This window comes from Symphalangus syndactylus, chromosome Y (assembly GCF_028878055.3).
Source record: "Symphalangus syndactylus isolate Jambi chromosome Y, NHGRI_mSymSyn1-v2.1_pri, whole genome shotgun sequence".
NCBI lineage: Eukaryota > Metazoa > Chordata > Mammalia > Primates > Hylobatidae > Symphalangus > Symphalangus syndactylus.
The window spans coordinates 21,117,947-21,136,915 of record NC_072448.2 but is presented as its reverse complement, the minus strand read 5'-3'; the positions used below and the strand labels follow the sequence as shown (position 1 = coordinate 21,136,915).

Genomic DNA, 18,969 nt, shown 5'->3' with positions numbered 1-18,969 from the left:
TCTGGGCACAGGCCGACCTCTCCTGCACAGCCTCCAGCCTTAACATGGTGCCCTCCTTGAGGCTCCCACAGAGCAAAGCCTGTGCCACCCACCCCACACCCCCCGGGGCCCCTCGACTCTGGAGACGACTCCCGGAGAGGCGTGCGGGCCTTGCCGTGCTGAGAAGCACGCCCCACGCCTATGTGGAACAGGGTTCCGGAGGAGCCCCACAGGGCCCTTAGCCCGCCACACTCAGAATGGGGCTCAGATACCCAGCAGGGTTAGCTGCGCACAGCAGCCCTGGAGTTGGAGGCCAAGGCCCTGGCTTCCAGAGCCCCGCTAGCAGGCACCACGGCCACCGCTGTACTTGCGAGAGCCTCTGCGCCAGCAAGGCAGTGCACGCGGGTCACTGGATTGGCGACTATGGCAGTTGGCCTCCGGTGTTCCCAGGGCACAGGATGAGAAGTCCTTTGGAATGCCCCTGTGAGTACAGCATCCTCAGGGAGGAACCATGAAACTCAGTCTGTATTTGCCTAGACCTGGGAGAGAGAATTCTTGCAGGGTTTCAGCTTCTGGTGCAGACGAATTCCACCTCAGCAGTGTACCAGTCGACTTTAGTCCCACGCACCCGCCCTGCCCCAATCCCCCAAAGCCACCGCCGCTGCCCTCGCCCCAGCGGGCAGCGCTGGTCCCTCTCTCTCTCCCCTCTGTTTCGGCAATATTCAGTACCAACAGCCTATCCTGCCTAATGAAGTGAGATGTTTCATGTGTTCCCTGTGGTTTAATGTCTCGCCACACTCAGGAGGACCACAATTCCAAAGGGCTCCCGTCTCCTGCGTGCCTGAATCCACCGCCACCTGGCACAAGGCACAAGCGGCATCTCAGAAGAGTTACCGCGAGAGGATGGAGCTGCAGGCCAGCCAGGGGCGGGGCGCCTCAGGACACGCAGGCAGCCTTCGCAACAACTGGCCGACGCCCACCGCCTTCGCAATGATTGGCCGCTGGAGGTAGGCGGGATTTCCGGGCACGTCTTCCGGCGTCCGTCCCTCTCAGGTTAGCGCCTGGCGTCGTTCGTGCGGTTGGCCCTGTGGTGTTCCGAAGCCGGATCCGTACGACCTGAGGGCCAGGCGAACCTCAGGCTCTTTGTCCGACTAAAAAGCGCCGTATTTGCTGTTGCTCTGGACAGCTCGGTCTCTCGGCAAGAATAGAAAGCAAAGGTTTGGGATTTTGTCTATACAAGGGGAGGGGTTTGCTATGTGTGGGTGTTGAATTACGGGAGGAGACAGTGGGGAGAGAACTCCTTAGTGCTATTAAGAAACTCATTTTCGTTGCACTCATTGATTTTTCTTGAGGATTCTACCTTTAACTACCTACTATGTCCGACTAGTTGTGGGAGATGGTGCTAAGGCGCCATTGTTTTCATGTGCACTTTTTGTTAAAGCGGGTTTTCTCTGTGAATGTGGTCATAATTCAAAATACAGGCAATAGACTTAACCACTGCGATTAAAAAGTTACACTTTTGGTTAGCACATGTCACGTGTCTGATTTGCTTGGAAGAAATTATCAAATTTGGACATAAATGGTGTAACTTTAGGGTATGTAGAAATATGGGGCCATAAATAATCTCAGTTTAGCCTTTAATTGTCTCCTTCGTTGTAGGGCAGTATTTGAAACATGTTTCATGTATCTTTGGCACCGTAAATAATTTAAACCGAATAAGTGGGTATAATCGAGATAAATGGAGTTAGGTAGCCTAAAACGGGAACAAAATTGATGCGCTTAAGTTATTCTGTTAACCTGGCACACTGACTTACTCCTGTAATCCTAGCATTTTGGGAAGTGGAGGTCGGAGGATGGCTTGAGGTCAGGAGTTTGAGACCAGCCTGGGTAACATAATGGACTCTTTCATTGCTATTTTCGCATCAGGGACTGGTTTAGCGGAAGACAATTTTTCCTCAAACAAGGGTTGCGCAGGGGAAGAAGGCGGCGAGGTGGACACGTTTGGGAGTGGGGGCTGGCGGCAGGTCCCCAAGGGGCACGTGGTGGGGCGGGTCTTCCGGTAGGAGCCATGTGACAGAGGACAGGTGGGGCAGTGGGGCTGCCACGGGGACAGGGAGGGGCAGCGAGGGAGTAGGGAGGATGGTTTCCGGATAAAACTGTACCACCTCAGGTCATCCTCAGGCGTAAGTTACATTCTCCACAGACAGGTATTACATGTCATCCTCCGGCATCACATTCAAGCCACAGAAAGGTACGGGTTGAAGACTAGGGTTTGAGGATCTTTGACCTATTGTATATTTCAACTCACTAAAAGATTGTAAAAATATTTAAAATATTCTCTCCCGAGAAGATTTTAAGTAGCTTGATTTAATCTTTTATCCAAATATCATGCTGAGTGTGGTGATTCAGCCTTGAAATCCCATCAGTTTGGTACTCCCAAGCCGGTAGAACACTTGAGCCCAAGATTTGGAGACTCGCTTGGGCAATCTGGGGAAACCCTTGTTTATTTTTAAAAACAGAAAAAATTGCACGGCTGTGGTAGAAAGCCCCTGTAATACTAGCCACTTGGGAAGCTGAGATGTGGGAAGATCAGTTGAGGCTGGGTGGAGGAGGCTGTGGTGAACAGTGCACTTTGGCGACAGGAGATAGGCATCTCAAGAAAGAAGATATTGCAAAACATCACACGGTAGCTCATAAATAGATAGTTTTCAAATAAAATTATTTAAATGGGGGTATTCTTCATATTGCAACTTAGGAAAATTATGATAGCTTTTCTTATCTAATTTTTAGAAATGAGGTTTTTGTCAGGTACAGACTAAAATGCAGCAGTTGTCCATGAAGTTAGTGCCCCTTTGCTCTGAGTGTTACGAATTTTACATATTTGAGGTAAGAAATACTAAAAATATGTCACGCTCGGGAAGGGAATTTTACTTGGATTTTCAACACAGTATGTAATAAGATTTTATATTTTTAGCTTATTTATTTTTACCTAAATATAGATAGTTTTTTACCATTACAGCACAATGGTAGAAGCAGATCGTCCTGGCAAGCTTTTCATTGGTGGCCTCAATAGAGAGACCGATGAGAAAATGCTTAAAGCAGTATTTGGGAAACATGGTCCCATATCAGAAGGTAACTCTTAAAACCGTGCGTGTGTGTGTGTGTATGTGTGTGTGTGTGTGTGTGTGTGTGTGTATTTTCATATGTATATTTCAACATGTATGTTTAAAATCTGTATGTTACGTATATATATATATATATATATATGTTTTGAAAAGATATATTTTTTTCAAAGTTCATTGTATACCTACATTAAAATGCCTTATCTGTTTTAAACTCTTATTTTGTAGTACCTGTTTGATATTTGGAAAATTCTCATAGTACCAGGTTAAGGTTCTATGGAAAGGATAACCTACTATGTAGAAAGGAAAATGAGGAAAAGTAAATGTGTTGTGGAGTTCAGGAACAAACTGGAATAAAACAGACTGACTATAGGGGTGGCTCAGTATTAAGAACAATAATAGTGACGTGAAATGCAATTATTTTTTAGTTTGATGTAATAACTTTCAGATGGTTAGCACCTTGATGAGTCCGTTATATTAATGTAAAATGTTTTCATGTATTTGAGTTCTTTTGATAAAGGATCGAACCAGCAAATGCAGAGGCTTTGCATTTATTACTTTTGAGAACCCTGCAGATGCTAAGAATGCTGCCAAAGATATGAATGGAAAGGTAAGAGTCCCTTATTATGAATATTCTTACTCTGTTCTTCAATTAACAGTATTTCTGGGTCCTTTTAATATTACTAAACTTTCGAAGATAGTAGAATGTCATATGAAGCCATCCTCTTCTTTGTGCCATATACCTGCAAGTGTAGTTGGAAGGGTATTGGAATTAACATTATATAAATTAATTTATGGTAACCTTTTTCTATGTTTGTATTTCAGTATGAGTGTAAATAGATTTTAAAAGGTTTCGAAGAGCTTTAAAACTTATAAGGAACCCTCATGTAAATGATAGTAATAAGTCAATATTTATTACATGCTGTTAATTGAAGTACTTCCAATTCATGGAAATACTTTTAGAGCATAGACAAACTGTAGATTGATATCTAGACAGACTCACAAGAAGGAAAGATTCTTTCTTTCTTGAAGAATATATTTTCTGAAAATATATTCTTGAGAAAGTATATTTAAATAAGACCTTTACATTTAAGGAAATGTTAAGTAGTTGAGAATAGAAAATAATATGAGAACATTGAAGTCAGATAACAGAAGAAGTAACTGACATTTTTGCCGCATCCTTGCTTTTTCTCCTAAGGACACTTCTTTCCTGTCACCAGAGTGAGTTACGTAACATGAATACCTAATGACTCCTTTCTCCAGTGTGTTTGAGGACTTGTTTTGATTCAACCAATGGTCTCCTGTCCTGTTGAGTCTTAAATCTAGGGATTGTGTGTTTAGTAAAGCGTTAAACTTTCATGTAACTATATTAATTATTGAATTCCTTTACATTGTAGTCAAGATCATTTCCTTCTGTGCCCTTTAGTGCTTCTTTGCTTTATGACATTATCCCCATCATGCCCTGCATGGTGGCTCCTGCATGTAATCCCAGCACACTGGGCGGCCGAGAAGGGCAGGTCACAAGGTCAGGAGAACGAAACCATAATGGCCAACGTGGTGAAACCCTGTCTCTACTAAAATCCAAAAGAAAGGAAAATTAGCCACATCTGGTTGTGTGCGCCTATAGTTCCAGCTACTCAGTAGGCTGAGGCAGGGAGGCAGAGGTTGCAGTGAGCCGAGATCACGCCGATGCACTCCAGGCTGGCCACAGAGCAAGAATCCGTCTGAAAAGTAAATAAGTAAATAAAATGAAAAAGTTAACATTATCCCAATCTGTTTTTAGCTCCTGTTAGTCTTTACGCTGTCCCCAAAATGTTTTTTGGACTTCTTGAGAATTGTCCTTCCCCTCGTATGTCTCAGAAATAATAATTGATGCTTCAAAAACAATATAGATTTCATATTTTCTTCCTCATTGCATATTGTAGGTATTTTGTACTCACTGTACTATATATTAATATATTGATTGTGAAATTGTATATATTGCATATTTAAGTCTTCCTAATTGCTTTTATTTCTGTTACATCTAGCACACTTCCTGGCACATAGCAGAAAGTACATTTTTATTCACTCTTATAAATTAATATTTTAAGCTGTGGTAGAAACCGAAAGTTGCTTTTGGTTCATGGCTTTGTGGTAGGTATGGAGATAATTTTGACTTATGTATAGAAATCTATGATAATTTATTTTTTCCCTCAAGTTTTCAAGCAAAACAGCAGATAATTTGTGAAAAGTTTTTGTTCGTTTGTTTGTTTTTTAAGATGGAGACTCGCTGTGTCCCTAGGCTGGATCGGAGTGGGGCCGTCTTGGCTTACTGCAACCTCCGCCTCCCGGGTTCAAGCGATTCTCCTGCCTCTGCCTCTGAGTACCAGGGGCTACAGAGGCGCGCCACCACGCCCAGCTAATTTTTGTACTTTGAGTGGGGATAGGGTTTCACCCTGTTGGCCAGGATGGGCTGTATCTCTTCACCTCATAATCCACCTGCCTCAGCCTCCCAAAGTGTTGGGATTACAGGTGTGAGCCACCACACCCGGCCAATGTTATTTCTAAATTACTTCATCTCACATATTTTATTGTGTTAAATATGAATGTTGTATGCACATAAATGTTAAGATAGCCAGTAAAGGAGATTCTTAGAGTTTTCAGGTGGAATTAACAGTTAAGGAATTTTGGCTGACTTGAGAACACGGGGAAGGAAGCAGCCATGGGCAAATCTGGGGAAAATATTTTGAGCCCAGAAATAACGAAAGAAGTTTCAAGGTAGGAACAACTGGCGATGTGGCTTCAAGAGGTCTTGTCAGGGATTTAAGTCCTTCCTCCAAATAACAAAAGCCATGTAATTTTTAAATCTCGTTATTAGCTGAACTGCTTTCAAAAATTGCTGTGGCCTGTAGAAAAGATTACAGTGAAAAATGTTATTGTGAAGTTAATTAGGATATTTAAGCATTTCTGAGAAATTACATGAAGTACTATATTACGAATTGTTTTTTAGGGGCACATCTAAGGCAATATAAGAAATGAGTAAGGCAATATAAGAAATGAATAAGGCAAAAATCTTTAATGAGATCAAACAAGGATCACATTTACAGAAACATTTTTAGAGTAAATGTAGAATTGTAAATCATATGGGGACATTTTATGTAAGTGTTAGCAAATCCAACAAGAAACAACTTATAATGACTAATGTGACTAATCATTCTGAAAAAGTAAGCTCATTTTTTAAAAAGGACACAGGTTTCGTTGGGACAGTGAAACTTTAAATGAGTGATGTGAATACAAAGATGAAGTGGATTATATATTGTAAAAAACAGATGTGCCCCATTCCTCCATAGAATGTGTGATGGGTGAATCTTTTTTTAGGTTTGAGTTTTTTTTTTTTTTTTTTTAATAATGGAGAAGTTTTCAAGGAATTTGAATAATTGAATTTGTGTTTGATCCCTTAATGGAAGGCATGTGCTCAGTAAATGTCTCAAATTTGGCATTGCGAAAGATGTGTTCATTTTAGGAGTAAAATAATTTCCTTTTGGAGAGAATACCTCAAATTGAACTATAGTTGATGCAAAAATGTTTGTAAAATGTGCTTACGTTAAATGTGCCAGTGGTAACTGATAGTACCGTTAATACTTGTAGTGTTTGGATGGAAAAGCAATAAAAGTAGAACAAGCCAAGAAACCATCTTTTCAAAGTGGTGGTAGGTGGAGACCACCAGCTTCCTCAAGAAACAGAAGCCCTTATGGAAGTCTGAGATCTGCAAGAGGAAGTAGTGAAGGAAGAAGAGGGTGGCTTCCCTCCCATGAAGGACACTTAGGTAATGTTTTAAAATATAAAGATGGAACCATAGGACTGAAAGAAAATAAGGTTGAAGATATCGAAATTTCTCAATTTTTTTATTTCCTTTATGGACAGAAAATTAACTTATTGATAAAAAGCAAAATTATTTGTGAGTACTAAAGGTGTATTATAAGAATGATTGAAGTAATATCTAAAATTTGTTTTAAAATTGTAATAAGTTTGCATTGAAGTAACACACAATTCAAACTGAGTTGTGTTTATGAATGCTGATTGCCTGTACTTAACCGGTTTTCTGCAGAACTCATTTATGTGGATTATATTTTAAGAGTTTTCTACTTTGGGGCCCAGAACTTCATATCAGTTGTATTATCAAAGGACGATGTAATACTTAAAACTTTCCAACAGGAAAAAGTAACTCAGTACTTAAGATTGATTTTGCAGTATTTGTTTCCTTGTGTATACACGTGCCAACATCTATGCAAATCTATTGCTTTGTAATTTTGATAGGGAGAGTTTGTACATTGGTCCGCCATAAAGCATTTTCAATTTAAGAAATGCAGAACTTTAATTTCTGAAAAGAGTCTGTGACTCTGGAAAGGTGTAAAAACGACTGCTTCACAGACACGTATGTACCTTTCTTTGCTGGAGGACGAGTCACTGAAAATGATATTTATTGAGTGATTTACCTAACAGAAATGAGGGGTCCATTTTGACATATAAAAGAAAAACAAACCATCTATTTAAAAAAAAAAGAAAGAAAGAAAAAGCTGTTGCATGGGCTGTGCGAGGTGGCTCACGCCTGTGACCTCAGCACCTGGGGCGTACAGGGCAGGTGGACCAGGAGGTCAGGACTTCCAGACCAGCCTGGCCAACATGGTGAAACCCTGTCTCTCCTAACGATACAAAAAAATGAGCCTGGTTTGGTGGTGTGCACCCGTAATCCCAGCTACTCGGGAGGCTGAGGCAGGAGAATCACGGGAACCTGGGAGGCAAAAGCTGCAGTGAGCCAAGTTTATGCCATTGCACTCCCGCCTGTGTGATAGGGCAACAGTCCATCTCAATAAATAAATAAATAAATAAAGCTGTTGGTTAACTTGTATTATCTATTAACCGACCTTCAAAACTCTAACAATTAACTTGGAGTTTTAATCACCAGATGTGTAATTAAGTGGAGATGTTTTTTCAAGTTGAAATTGCAGTGTTTGCTCCATTTTAAGATGCATAGCTTCATGGTTATTTTGTCTCCATTGATCTTGAGGGTGAGGTTCAATTATACTCTGCCACGTACGAGAATGTGTATATATATTCTAACCTGTAACATCACCTGGCAATTGGCATATATCTACGTTTTTGTAGATATATAAAATACTTTTATATTATTTAACATGCAATTCTTAAAGACTAAAAATTTAGCATAGTCTAATCTGAAAATTAGTGTCTCGTAAGGGAATTTTAAGCATTCTATATTGTGTTCACAGATTTTAGAGACGATGTATTTTCCTGATATGTCACTTCTTGGTATTGGAAATATTTGAGTTTCTTTGGATGGAATTTAGTTTATCTTTATGATATGCTTTGAATATTTTTCCTCATTACAGAATGATATAAACAGTCATTTATCATTTTTCTTTTAATATTTTTATGCATATTATATTCATATATTTTGCGGATAGATTTCTGCCCCCTGTTTTCCCACATCTCTGTCTCATACCAACATATTATGATACTTGAGTATGTTTCTAGATTTTCTACATGGACGTTTATTGCTTGAAGTGTAGTAATATCATGTAGGAATGCTAATTTTATTAGCTTAGACAAATGTGAATTTGTTATAAAATGTAGAAAATATTTGTAAACAACTAAAACTCAGCCATTTAAGAAACAGTGATGTTAGTTAACTAAAAAGATTTTGTTTGAAATACAGATGATGGTGGATACACTCCTGATGTCACGATGAGTTATGCCAGGGGACTCATTGCAGTGAAAAGAGGTCCCTCTTCAAGAAGTGGAGGTCCTCCTCCTAAAAAGTCTGCTCCTTGTGCTGTGGCAAGAAGCAATAGTTGGATGGGAAACCGAGGTAAATGCTACCGCTACCTGACAGAAAGACCATAGTTTTTGTATGAGTAAAAATGAGCTCTTTTACCTGAATGGTTAGCTTTAAATTCATAGAGCAAAAGAGAAGTGACACATACATGAGCGTAACTACTGATTGATAGCTTTTATTATAGTTTCTATCTCACTAGGTACATTTCAGATTTATGTTGAAGGAATACTTGAGCTCCCGATTGCAGACCAAAGAAGTGATTAGAGTGAGGCCAACATTCCTTTTAATCCTGTGTTTGGTAGAAAATTCCCCTTAATTTTTCTAAAAGTTCCTAGCAGTATTCTTTGATGGTAGACTTCTTCATGTAATTAATTCTTCCATTTCCTAGATCCCCTGGAATTGGTCCCCTGGTGTCCCATTCTAAAAATTGCTTGTTCAGTTACTTTGTTGGGTTGGAGTCTTGCCCTTACCAGGTGTGAGTGCACTGGTGAGATGATGGCATACTACAGCCTCAAATTTCTGGGCTCAAGAAATTCTCCTGTTTCAGCCTCCCGAGTTTCTGCAGCTACAGGCGTGCACCACCACACGTAGCTACGTTTTTTTCCTATGTTTTTGTAGAGAGAGGATCTGACTACGTTGTCAAAACTGTTGTTAAAGCCTGGGGCTCAAGCGGTCCAGCTGCCTCAGCCTTCCACACTCACTCACAGTGTGAGCCGCTGAGCCTGGCCATCCAGGTTCTGAGACCTCAGTAATGCGTATGTGCAAGGCATACTCACTGCTTATATGAAGATTCAAAAGAACCACAAGAGCATTTAGCAGACAAGGAGTCATTGGGCTGAAATATTATTTAAAAATAAATTTAAGGCTTGAAAGGTAGACATGTAGGAGTCCAAAATTCTTAAATTAAGTGGATATCACAGAAATGCAGAGTTGTGAAATACAGGTGTATGGAAGTCAATAATTGAGATTGTACCACGATGTTTAAGCATTAACCCAGGATCCTTAGTGTAAGATTTGAAATTGTTTGAGGAGAGCATTGAGAACTAAGCAACATGAGGTGAGCAGTAGCATTGAATAGAAGTAATATGTTTGAGAAGGCGAATTGTAAGACTGCAGACTGAGCAGAAGAAAACAAGACAGTAAAGACAAGTTCTTAGCAAGGAGGTTTAGGCAGAACAAATTAAAGTTCTTACTTAGTCCTCCATCCTAATATGGAGGAAATTAAAAACTGCCGTTTTCAATTTTACATTTCGTATGTAGAGTGTCGGTGAATGGAGGTATTTATTGGCTTCAGGATACCCAAGCCAACACATTTCCATTGGGAAATTAGCCAGTGAAGGTATCATATGTGAAACACTGACCTCTAAGGAATAGCAAGTGAAGAGTACCTTAAAGGAGAAAATTTTCTATTTTGAAATGGCAACAATGTTGTAATGACCCCTTTCATAGCATTGCTTATTGCAGTAAAAGCAAATCTTGGCCATCATTAGAAAATCTTCACTAGTCCATTTTAATTTGTCAACATTGAAGATAGAGCCAACCAGCTAGAGATGAGGGAGAACTTTTATGTAAACATTTAGCATATAGGCGTTCAAAGGTAGCTGTATTTATGTGTATGTGAGATGGACTGAATGATATTGGGAAATTCACTTTCTTCGGCTGAGAAAGGACAATGTATGTAAACTTTAAAATCAGTGAAGAGTTTGATGGTTTTACATGTTTTCCCTGTGTCATGAGTAGTCGTCAGTAATTCATATGAAAAGGCAAATAATAAGTAAGTAGTTATTAACCACTACAAATGAACTTCTACCTAAGAATTAATGTTCGGCTTCAGCTTCATTGGAAGAACTGGCCTTGTGGGAGCCTTTGGATTATCCAGAGCCATAAGAAGCATTCACAGTATCATGACTGTCTAGTAATTTAGGAAACAAAGAACGGAGTCACAGAAGAAATAATTTTAAAAAGTTATTTGAGAGAAGAGAAAATAGTGTTTCAGGTTTGGTGTTCTTTACATAATGTTCCATCATTTTAATGTTGAAGGTCCCATATCACGAAGAAGAGAGAATTATGGAGTTCCTCCACGCCGAGTAACAATCTCTTCCTGGAGAAATGGTCATATGTCACCGAGAGATGATGGTTATGCAACTAAGGATAGGTAAAGGAAAAATTAAAAAACACAGTTGATTTTTTTTTTTTACTGTTTTGATGAAATTCACGTAACAAAATTAAATATTATAAGGTAAACAGTTAAGTGGTGGTTAGTACATTCTGTGTCATGCAACAACTACTTCCATCAAGTTCCAAAACATTTTCATCACTCCAATTTGAAACTCCAGCTACCAGTTAGGCAGTCCCTTCCGTTTTCTCCCTTTCCTCAGCTGCTAGCAAACACCAATCTGTGTTCTGCCTCTGAACTTACCTGTTGTGGGTATTTAATGTTAACGTGCTCAAACACGACATGACTTTTTGTGTTTGTCTCCTTTCCTTTTGCGTGATGTCCTGAAGGTTCATTTACATCATAGCACTTCACTTCTTCCACAGGCTGTTAAGCCATTATTTGATCTGGGATGTTTCCACCCCAGTATTTCTATGCACCAATATGTGTTTGAGTACACTTATTCAATTCTGGGTGTATATGAGTGGAATTGCTTGGTCCTGTGATAATTATGTTTGTTTTCTTGAGGAACCACCACATTTCTCCATGGTAGCTGCATCGTTTTCCATTCCAACCAGCATTGTATCAGCGTTCCAATTTACCTACATCCTCTCAATCACTTGTTATTTCCTGCTTTTTAAAATTTACTGCCATTCCAGTCTGTGTGTGAAATATGTTACCTTGTTTTGGATTTGAAATGCATTTTCTGCACCCATTAACTCATCACGCACATGTACCCTAGAACTTAAAGTATAATAAAAAAAAAAGAAATGCACTTTCTGAATCACTGAATATGAATGTCCATCCCATGCGCTTTTTGAGCATTCATTTGCCTATTTTATTTGGAGAAATATCTGTTTAGATGTTTGGCCTTTTAATTTTCTTTAAGTTGTAAGTTAGTCATATATTGGATACTAGAAGTTGAAAATTTAAAATTTGTTGCTTAAACTTACGCGCACAGAAATCATCCAAGTTCCCGAGAAACTAGGGATTATTCTCCACCATCTAGAGGCGATGCATACCGTGATTATGGTCATTCTACTCGGGATGAGCATGCCTCCAGAGGATATAGGTACTGTAACTTTTTCTGGATTTGTCAAATAGATTTCTTAAATTGTTCATTCCAGCTAACATTGTATCAGGGCTCCAGTTGATCTACATCCTCTCAAACACTTGCTGTTTCCTGCTTTTTAAAATCTATTGCCCTTCGTGTGTGTGTGTGTGTGTGTGTGTGTGTGTGTGTGTGTGTGAAGTGTGGAAGCTCCTTTTGGATTTGAAATGCATTTTCTGAACCACTGATTATGAGTATCTTTTTCATGTGCCTCTTGGGCATTTGGGCATTTTGGGCATTTGGGCTTTTTGGGCATTTTATTTGGGGCAATATTTATTTAGATGTTTGGCAATGTAATTGTGTTTAAGTTGTAATTTAGTTATGTTTTGGACACTAGAAGTTGAAAATTTAAAATTTGTTGCTTAAACTTGTGCACACAGAAATCATGGAAGTTGCCGAGAAACCATGGATTATGCTCCACCACCTAAAGACGATGCATACCGTGATTATGGTCATTCTAGTTGGGATGAATATTCCTCCAGAGGATATAGGTAGTATAATGTTATCTGGATTTATGAAATAGATTTCTTAAATTGTTCGTTCTGACATTAAAAAACTTTTCTTTTTCAATTTAGTTATTGCGATGGCTACAGCGAGGCCCGTGGTAGAGATCACTCCGAACATGTAGGTGGAAGTTCTTATAGAGATGCATTTCAGAGATATGGTAAGGGTCCAGGATGGATTTGTAAATTACAGAATTTTATTTAATAGACCAGATTGTTATTTTAATGAAATTCTAAGGAAAATTATAAAGGACATATGCAACATGTTTAAGTATTGAGTATTCATAACAGTATAAAGCATAGGGAATGATATGAAGGTGAGAACTTCAGTTCACGTTAAGAAAATGTGACTCAACATTTACTTTAGAATGAAGGTTGTTAAGCTTCAAAATAATGCTCTTACACTTCTTTTAAATAAAACCTTCTGACCATTGAAGGCTTGATTAATATCCTGTCAACAAAGGCAGAGGAAAGCAGATATTTCCAAATAGTACTTTAATTCATGCTTTAATGATAGCAGTAAAAATGTTTAAACGTAGTCCAACATACTATTTTATCAACCCTGCAGGGGCCTCTCATGGTGCACCACCTGCACGAGGGCCTCGGATGTCTTATGATGGAAGCACCTGCCATGCATATGGTAATAAAGGAGATAGATATGGCAGAAGTCGGGAGAGTTACTCAAGGAGCTGTGGTGATTTTTATTACGGCGATCGTGAGCATGTTTGCGGAAAAGGCCGAAGGAATCTGCCTTCCTGCTCCTCGTGAAGCTTATGGTAGCTCAAGTTATGTGGCATGTACAGTAGATGGTGGGGAAAGTGGATCTGCAAAAGGAGACCTAAGTAGATATTAAAGCAAGTGTTCCAAATAATAGTTACTGCATGCCAAACCTTGTTTGCAAATCAGAAATTGAAATGTTATTTCTGCATCGTTACCTGCGTATTACTAAGAGAAACATATTGGTTTTGTGGAGAGAGGTAGATACTAACTTCCTCCATGAATGTTTTGAGGTATTCAAAGGAAAAGGAATTTTTTTCAAAGTGATTTCATACTTGTTGATGCTATTTGAAAAGTGTTTAGATGTAATATCTACCTTACAATTTTCACAATAAAATTTTACATGTAATGCGAAGTGCCTGGTGTTATTGGTTAGCGGCAAATGCTTAAAGCAAATTCAATAGGGGAGTAAATTGTGTAGTTCGTTGTACATTTCCCTTTGTTTCTTTGAACACAGATACAAAATTAAGCATCTGTTATGTCCCCCTTGCAGGCTGCTCAAGTTTTCTAATTAGGCTGTCTCTCTTTAAAAACTAACAAGGTTAAAATGTTTGAGAAGTCTTCAGAAAGACTACAAAACTGTCTGCCTCACCATAAAATGTTTATTTTTTAGAGGAATAGTACAGGTCAAAGGAAATAATTAGATGTCATTGATACTAAAGTTTAAGACATCCGGAACATTCTGGGTGTAGCATTCTGTGATTGAAGGAGGATAATGGTAATGAAACCTTTTTTTTTTTTTTACCTAAATCAGAAGTGAACCAGCCAAGTTTCTCAGATGCATAGCACAATGAATGATAAATGTTTGTAGTTTAAATAGTGGAAAGTAAGTGTTTCGTCTTGTGAGACACTCACATTAATTTTTTCTTGAACATTTTTACAATGGATGTTGTAAGTAATGGTTTAGCAATGCGTTCTTACAAATAGGAATAATCTAGAATGGTTGGCATATTATCAGTTTTTTTTTTTTTTTTTGAGATGGAGTGTATCTTTGTTGCCCAAGCTGGGGTGCAGTGGCTCTGTCTTGGCTTATTGCAACCTCTGCCTTCTGGGTCCAAGCTATTCTCCTGCCTCAGCGTCCTGACTAAGTGGCATTAGATATGTGTACAGCACAGCTGGGCTAATTTTATGTATTTTTAGTGCAGACAGCATTTCACCTTGTTTGCCAGGCTGTTCTTAAAATCCCGATCCACCCTCCTCGGACTCCCGAAGTGCTAAGATTACAGGCATGAGCCACCACTCTCAGCCTATCAGATTTAATTGATGATAGCAATGGAAACACTTTAAACCTCATACTTTGGGGAAAGTGAAGTGTATAAAACATAAACAACAGCATAAAGTTTCCGACGGGATTGCTTGAAGTTTTAAGAAATCATTGAATGATAAAAATATTTGGATCTAAATAAGTACTAAATCAATTAATTTTCCTGATGATACAAAGGAAACAAGTGAAATACATCAAGTTCCAGAAGTTTTACAGTCCATAATTCTTACAATTAACAGACTAATCTGCAAGGAGAAAGTATTTTCTTGAAAAATTTTGACGGGATCATCAATTTTTATAGGGTAAGGGTACAAATAATTTTAAAGGGAGAAGTCACCAACTTTGATTTTCAAGTGAGGTATTCATGTTACGAAGTTGTGTTTTCATTCACCTGTAGCATTGTGAGGACGAAGTGAAAAGATAAATCTCCTTAGTCTTGTGTATCTTACTGTCCAGATGTGATGGCTCAGGTCTTCAATTCTAACACTTGGGGAGGCCGAGGCTTGCACACGACTTTAGGACAGGAGTTGAAGACCAGGCTGGCCAACACCGTGAAACCCCATCTCTACCAAAAATACAAAAATTAGCCGGGCATGGTGGCACGTGCCTGTAGTATGTTACAGTTAATTGGGAGGCTCAGGCAAGAGAATTGTTTGAACTTGGGAGCCTGAGGCTGCTGTGAGCTGATATTGCACCATGCACTCTAGCCTGGGTGACAGAGTGTGATGCCAACAAAGAAATAATTATATAAATCAACAAATATGTAAATAATAAATAGGATATCCTTCAGTTCAAGCACTTAGCCATTCCTTTTTCCTTTTTAGAGACAGGCTCCCACTCTGTTGTCCAGCCTAGACTGCAGTGGCACCATCGTAGCTCACTGCAGCCTTGAACCCCTGGGTTCAAATGTGCAAGCCTTCCCTTTCAGCCTCCCAAGTAGCTGGAATTACAGACACACACTAACCACCATGCCCAGCTTTTGTGTTTGTGTGTGTGTGGTAGGGATATGGATATATTGTTTGGATATATTGATTTGGATATATTGTTCGGGCTGGTCTCAAACTCTCAGGCTTAAATGATCCTCCTTCCCTGGCTTCCCAAAGTGTTGTGATTATAGCCGTGAGCCACTGAGTCTGGCATATCTTTCCTTGGTATGAGCGACATTCCACCTTTGCTCTTTTAATTATTTTGAGATGTACAATAAGTCATTATTAAGTGTAGTCATCCTGTGCCACTGAACACTAGATCTTATTCCTTCTAAGCAACTATGATTTAACACATCCCCATCCCCTCTTTGATCCCTCCCTTACCAGCGCACATTCCTTATATCAAAATATCGCATGTATGCCAAAAGTATCTACAACTTTTATGTACAAATTTTCATTCCCTTCCTCCCTCCCTCCCTTTCTTCCATCCGGTCTTTCATTCTTTTTATCTCTATATCTTTTTCTCTCATTGGTTTTTTTTTTTTTATAAGACAGAATCCTGCTCCGTCACCAAGGCTGGAGTGCAGTGGCATGATCTCAGCTCACTGCTCCCTCCCTATCCCGGATTCAAGCAATTGTCCAGTCACACCCTCCTAAGCAGCTGTGACTGCAATCATACGACACCAATACTGGCAATTTTTTTTTTTTTTTTTTTGGATTTTCAGAAGAGACCAGGTTTCACAGCATTTGCTCAGGCTGGTCTTGAATTCCTGTCCTGTAGTGATCCACCCACCTCAGCCTCTCAAAACGCTGGGATCCAGACATGAGCCACCATGCCCACCCAGTTTGACGCATTTCTCTCTTCAGTGATCTCTCCTATTTTATTATTTTATTCTCTTTTTATTTCTGAGACAGCGTCTCGCTGTGGTGCCCAGGCTAGAGCACAGTGGGATGATGTCAGTTCACTGCAAACTCCATCACCAGGGTTCAACGGATTCTCCGGCATCAGCCTTCCAAGTAGCCGGGATAACATCCATGGGCTACCAAGCTTGGCTAGCTTTGGTATGATATTAGATGTGGCATCTTGCCACGTCTAATTTCATATCTGTTTTAAAGCTCAGTTGATAAGCAATATTATCTTTCTGGAATGCTTTATGTTTACAAAACAACTACAGCACTATTATTTAGCCTCCTCAGATAAAATATGGTAACACACAAAACATACACACACAGACAAAGACACAGTCAGTGATCAAAAAATCAGTGTAGGCCATGACCTAAAATGAAAGGTGTGCTGCTGCAGTTGCCTGGAATTAAACCAGACCGGAGTTGACTCATACCCAGCCGAGAGATGAGAACAGAGGCTTTCCAAGAACTCTATCCGATACATGTTAGGTTATTCTCCAGCCATAGCAAAGGGGCATTAAAGATCCGTTGTGCTTAGCAGAGTCTTGATGATTTGACTTTTCCTGGGTATTAGCATTCATGATGTTGGCCTTTACAGCTCTCTGCCGTTAAATCAGTAGGCAACTCAGTTTTCGTAGGAGTCTAAAGTGCTTTTCAGAATTATCTGAAACTTAGTGGCTTAAAACGCTAATTATAATTTACTGTCAGTCTCCGCAATCTCCCACAGTCTGTCAGCCAAATGATTGTGGTTCAGGGGCACTCAGGAGGATGCAATCTAGTGATGGCCAAGGATGGGCACATTGGCAGGTGTCCTCTCATGCCATGAGGTGCCATGGCTAGCATGACTCAAATAGCAGGGGCTGGACTGCTGAGATCCTCAGACATCTTTTTCCATTTCTATGAGTCTCTCCATTGGATGTGCCTTCTGCATAGTGTTGTCAGGGTGTTAGGCTTCGTGATGCACTGGTCGGGGGCTCCTAAGGGGTTTGTCCCCATGAGAGCAGGAGACTTAGGCAGAGCTGTGTCACCTTTTCTAAACTAGGCCAGAGGTGGCCCAGTATGCAGAAAATGCTTGCAGTGTTTTCTGTTTGCCGGAAGCAAGTATTGTGTTCAGTCCCATCAGTAATATTTTCAAATGGGTTTGAGAAAAATTTCAAAGTGTGTTTTAGACCACTGCAGTGGCCATGCCTAATAATTACTTATTTTTACAAGTGCTGGATGGTTTTTTCCCAAAATAATAGCAGATACAGACTTTTCCACTTGAAACCTACGTATCATAGCTCGGAACATTTGGCTATATGTTGAAATAACTCGAGCAAAAATTGATTTTGAAATGAGAGTTATAAATAAATAAAATACGTGAGATAAAGTCAGAAACATATGGATGAAATGCTTATAAAGAGATCAGCCTTAAAAATGTCAGTAGGTCTAATGTGCCACTATTTTGCTATTTCTGTGGATATTACTTGGATAAGAGGACAAGGACTCAGGGGTCTGCTGGTCAGTCTCTGCGCCTTGAAACAGCAGCTGGGGCACCAGGAGTAGCACTTCCAGCTAACACCATGTGGTGAGGACGAGGAGTCCATTCAAGTTAAGGAGGGTGTCAGCATATTGTGATCTGGAAGAGAGGTACACCTGGTACCGCAACCAGGATCAAGGTCCCCGGCACACACTGCAATCCCCCACGCCCAGCTGTGGCAGAGTGAATCCCTCAGCTGGTGCTGGGCTTCCAGGTGTGTTCGGAAAGCAGCTCCCTGGGCTGGGAAGGATCCCCCCATTCCCTTGCCCTGCGGGAGGGTGAGGCTTTGGCCCCCGCTCTGACTGTTCCAGCTCTTTTCCTTCCCGTTATCCCACTGCTGGCTAAGACGGCAGGATCGCGGAATGTAGAAGGGCCCTGGGTTGTTGACAGTGACTGTGGGTGGCCATGTACTAGGAGGAGAGTCCCCACTGAGCCTCGCAGGAGCTTGGCGGCTGGGAAGGAGCCGTCGTGCGGCACTGGCTGTTCCAGAGTCCGGGGTCCTGTCCCAGAGAAGGCCGGGGGGAGGTTGTAAGCCTGTGGATCTGCAATCTAGGTGGAAGAGCTGTATCTGCCATGGCTGACATCATCAGGGCAAGACACCCACTGGGTGGAGAGCTGGGCTTATGCATTTTACCCCTGTCCTGAAGAGACCCTGCGTGCCTGGTTCTCCTGGGACTGGTGATCCTAGGGAACCCCCAGTCTGGGTCCACTCATGACCATAAGCTTAGGATCTTGTGTGCCTTGCTTCCTATCTGCCCACGTGAGGCATCCTGGAGAGGATGCGGGGGGCAAAGCTCGTGTGCGCACGTGCAGCACTGGAATGGGGTGTCACCGGCCGTTCAGGCCGCTGCTCACCAGGCCCTCTCCTGAGTTC

General features: G+C 40.5%; 1 protein-coding gene across 1 annotated transcript; it reads left to right on the top strand.

The window, feature by feature from the left end:
* Window positions 1-852: 852 nt before the first annotated feature.
* LOC129476739 (RNA-binding motif protein, Y chromosome, family 1 member A1-like) lies at window positions 853-13,556 on the top strand. The gene is made up of 10 exons (XM_055269600.1): window positions 853-986; window positions 2,999-3,111; window positions 3,608-3,711; window positions 6,729-6,906; window positions 8,815-8,967; window positions 10,975-11,089; window positions 12,051-12,161; window positions 12,581-12,691; window positions 12,776-12,864; window positions 13,272-13,556. The coding sequence occupies exons 1-10, from the start codon at window positions 883-885 to the stop codon at window positions 13,469-13,471; spliced, it is 1,278 nt and encodes a 425-aa protein (XP_055125575.1). The 5' UTR covers window positions 853-882; the 3' UTR covers window positions 13,472-13,556.
* The last annotated feature ends 5,413 nt before the right edge of the window (window positions 13,557-18,969 follow it).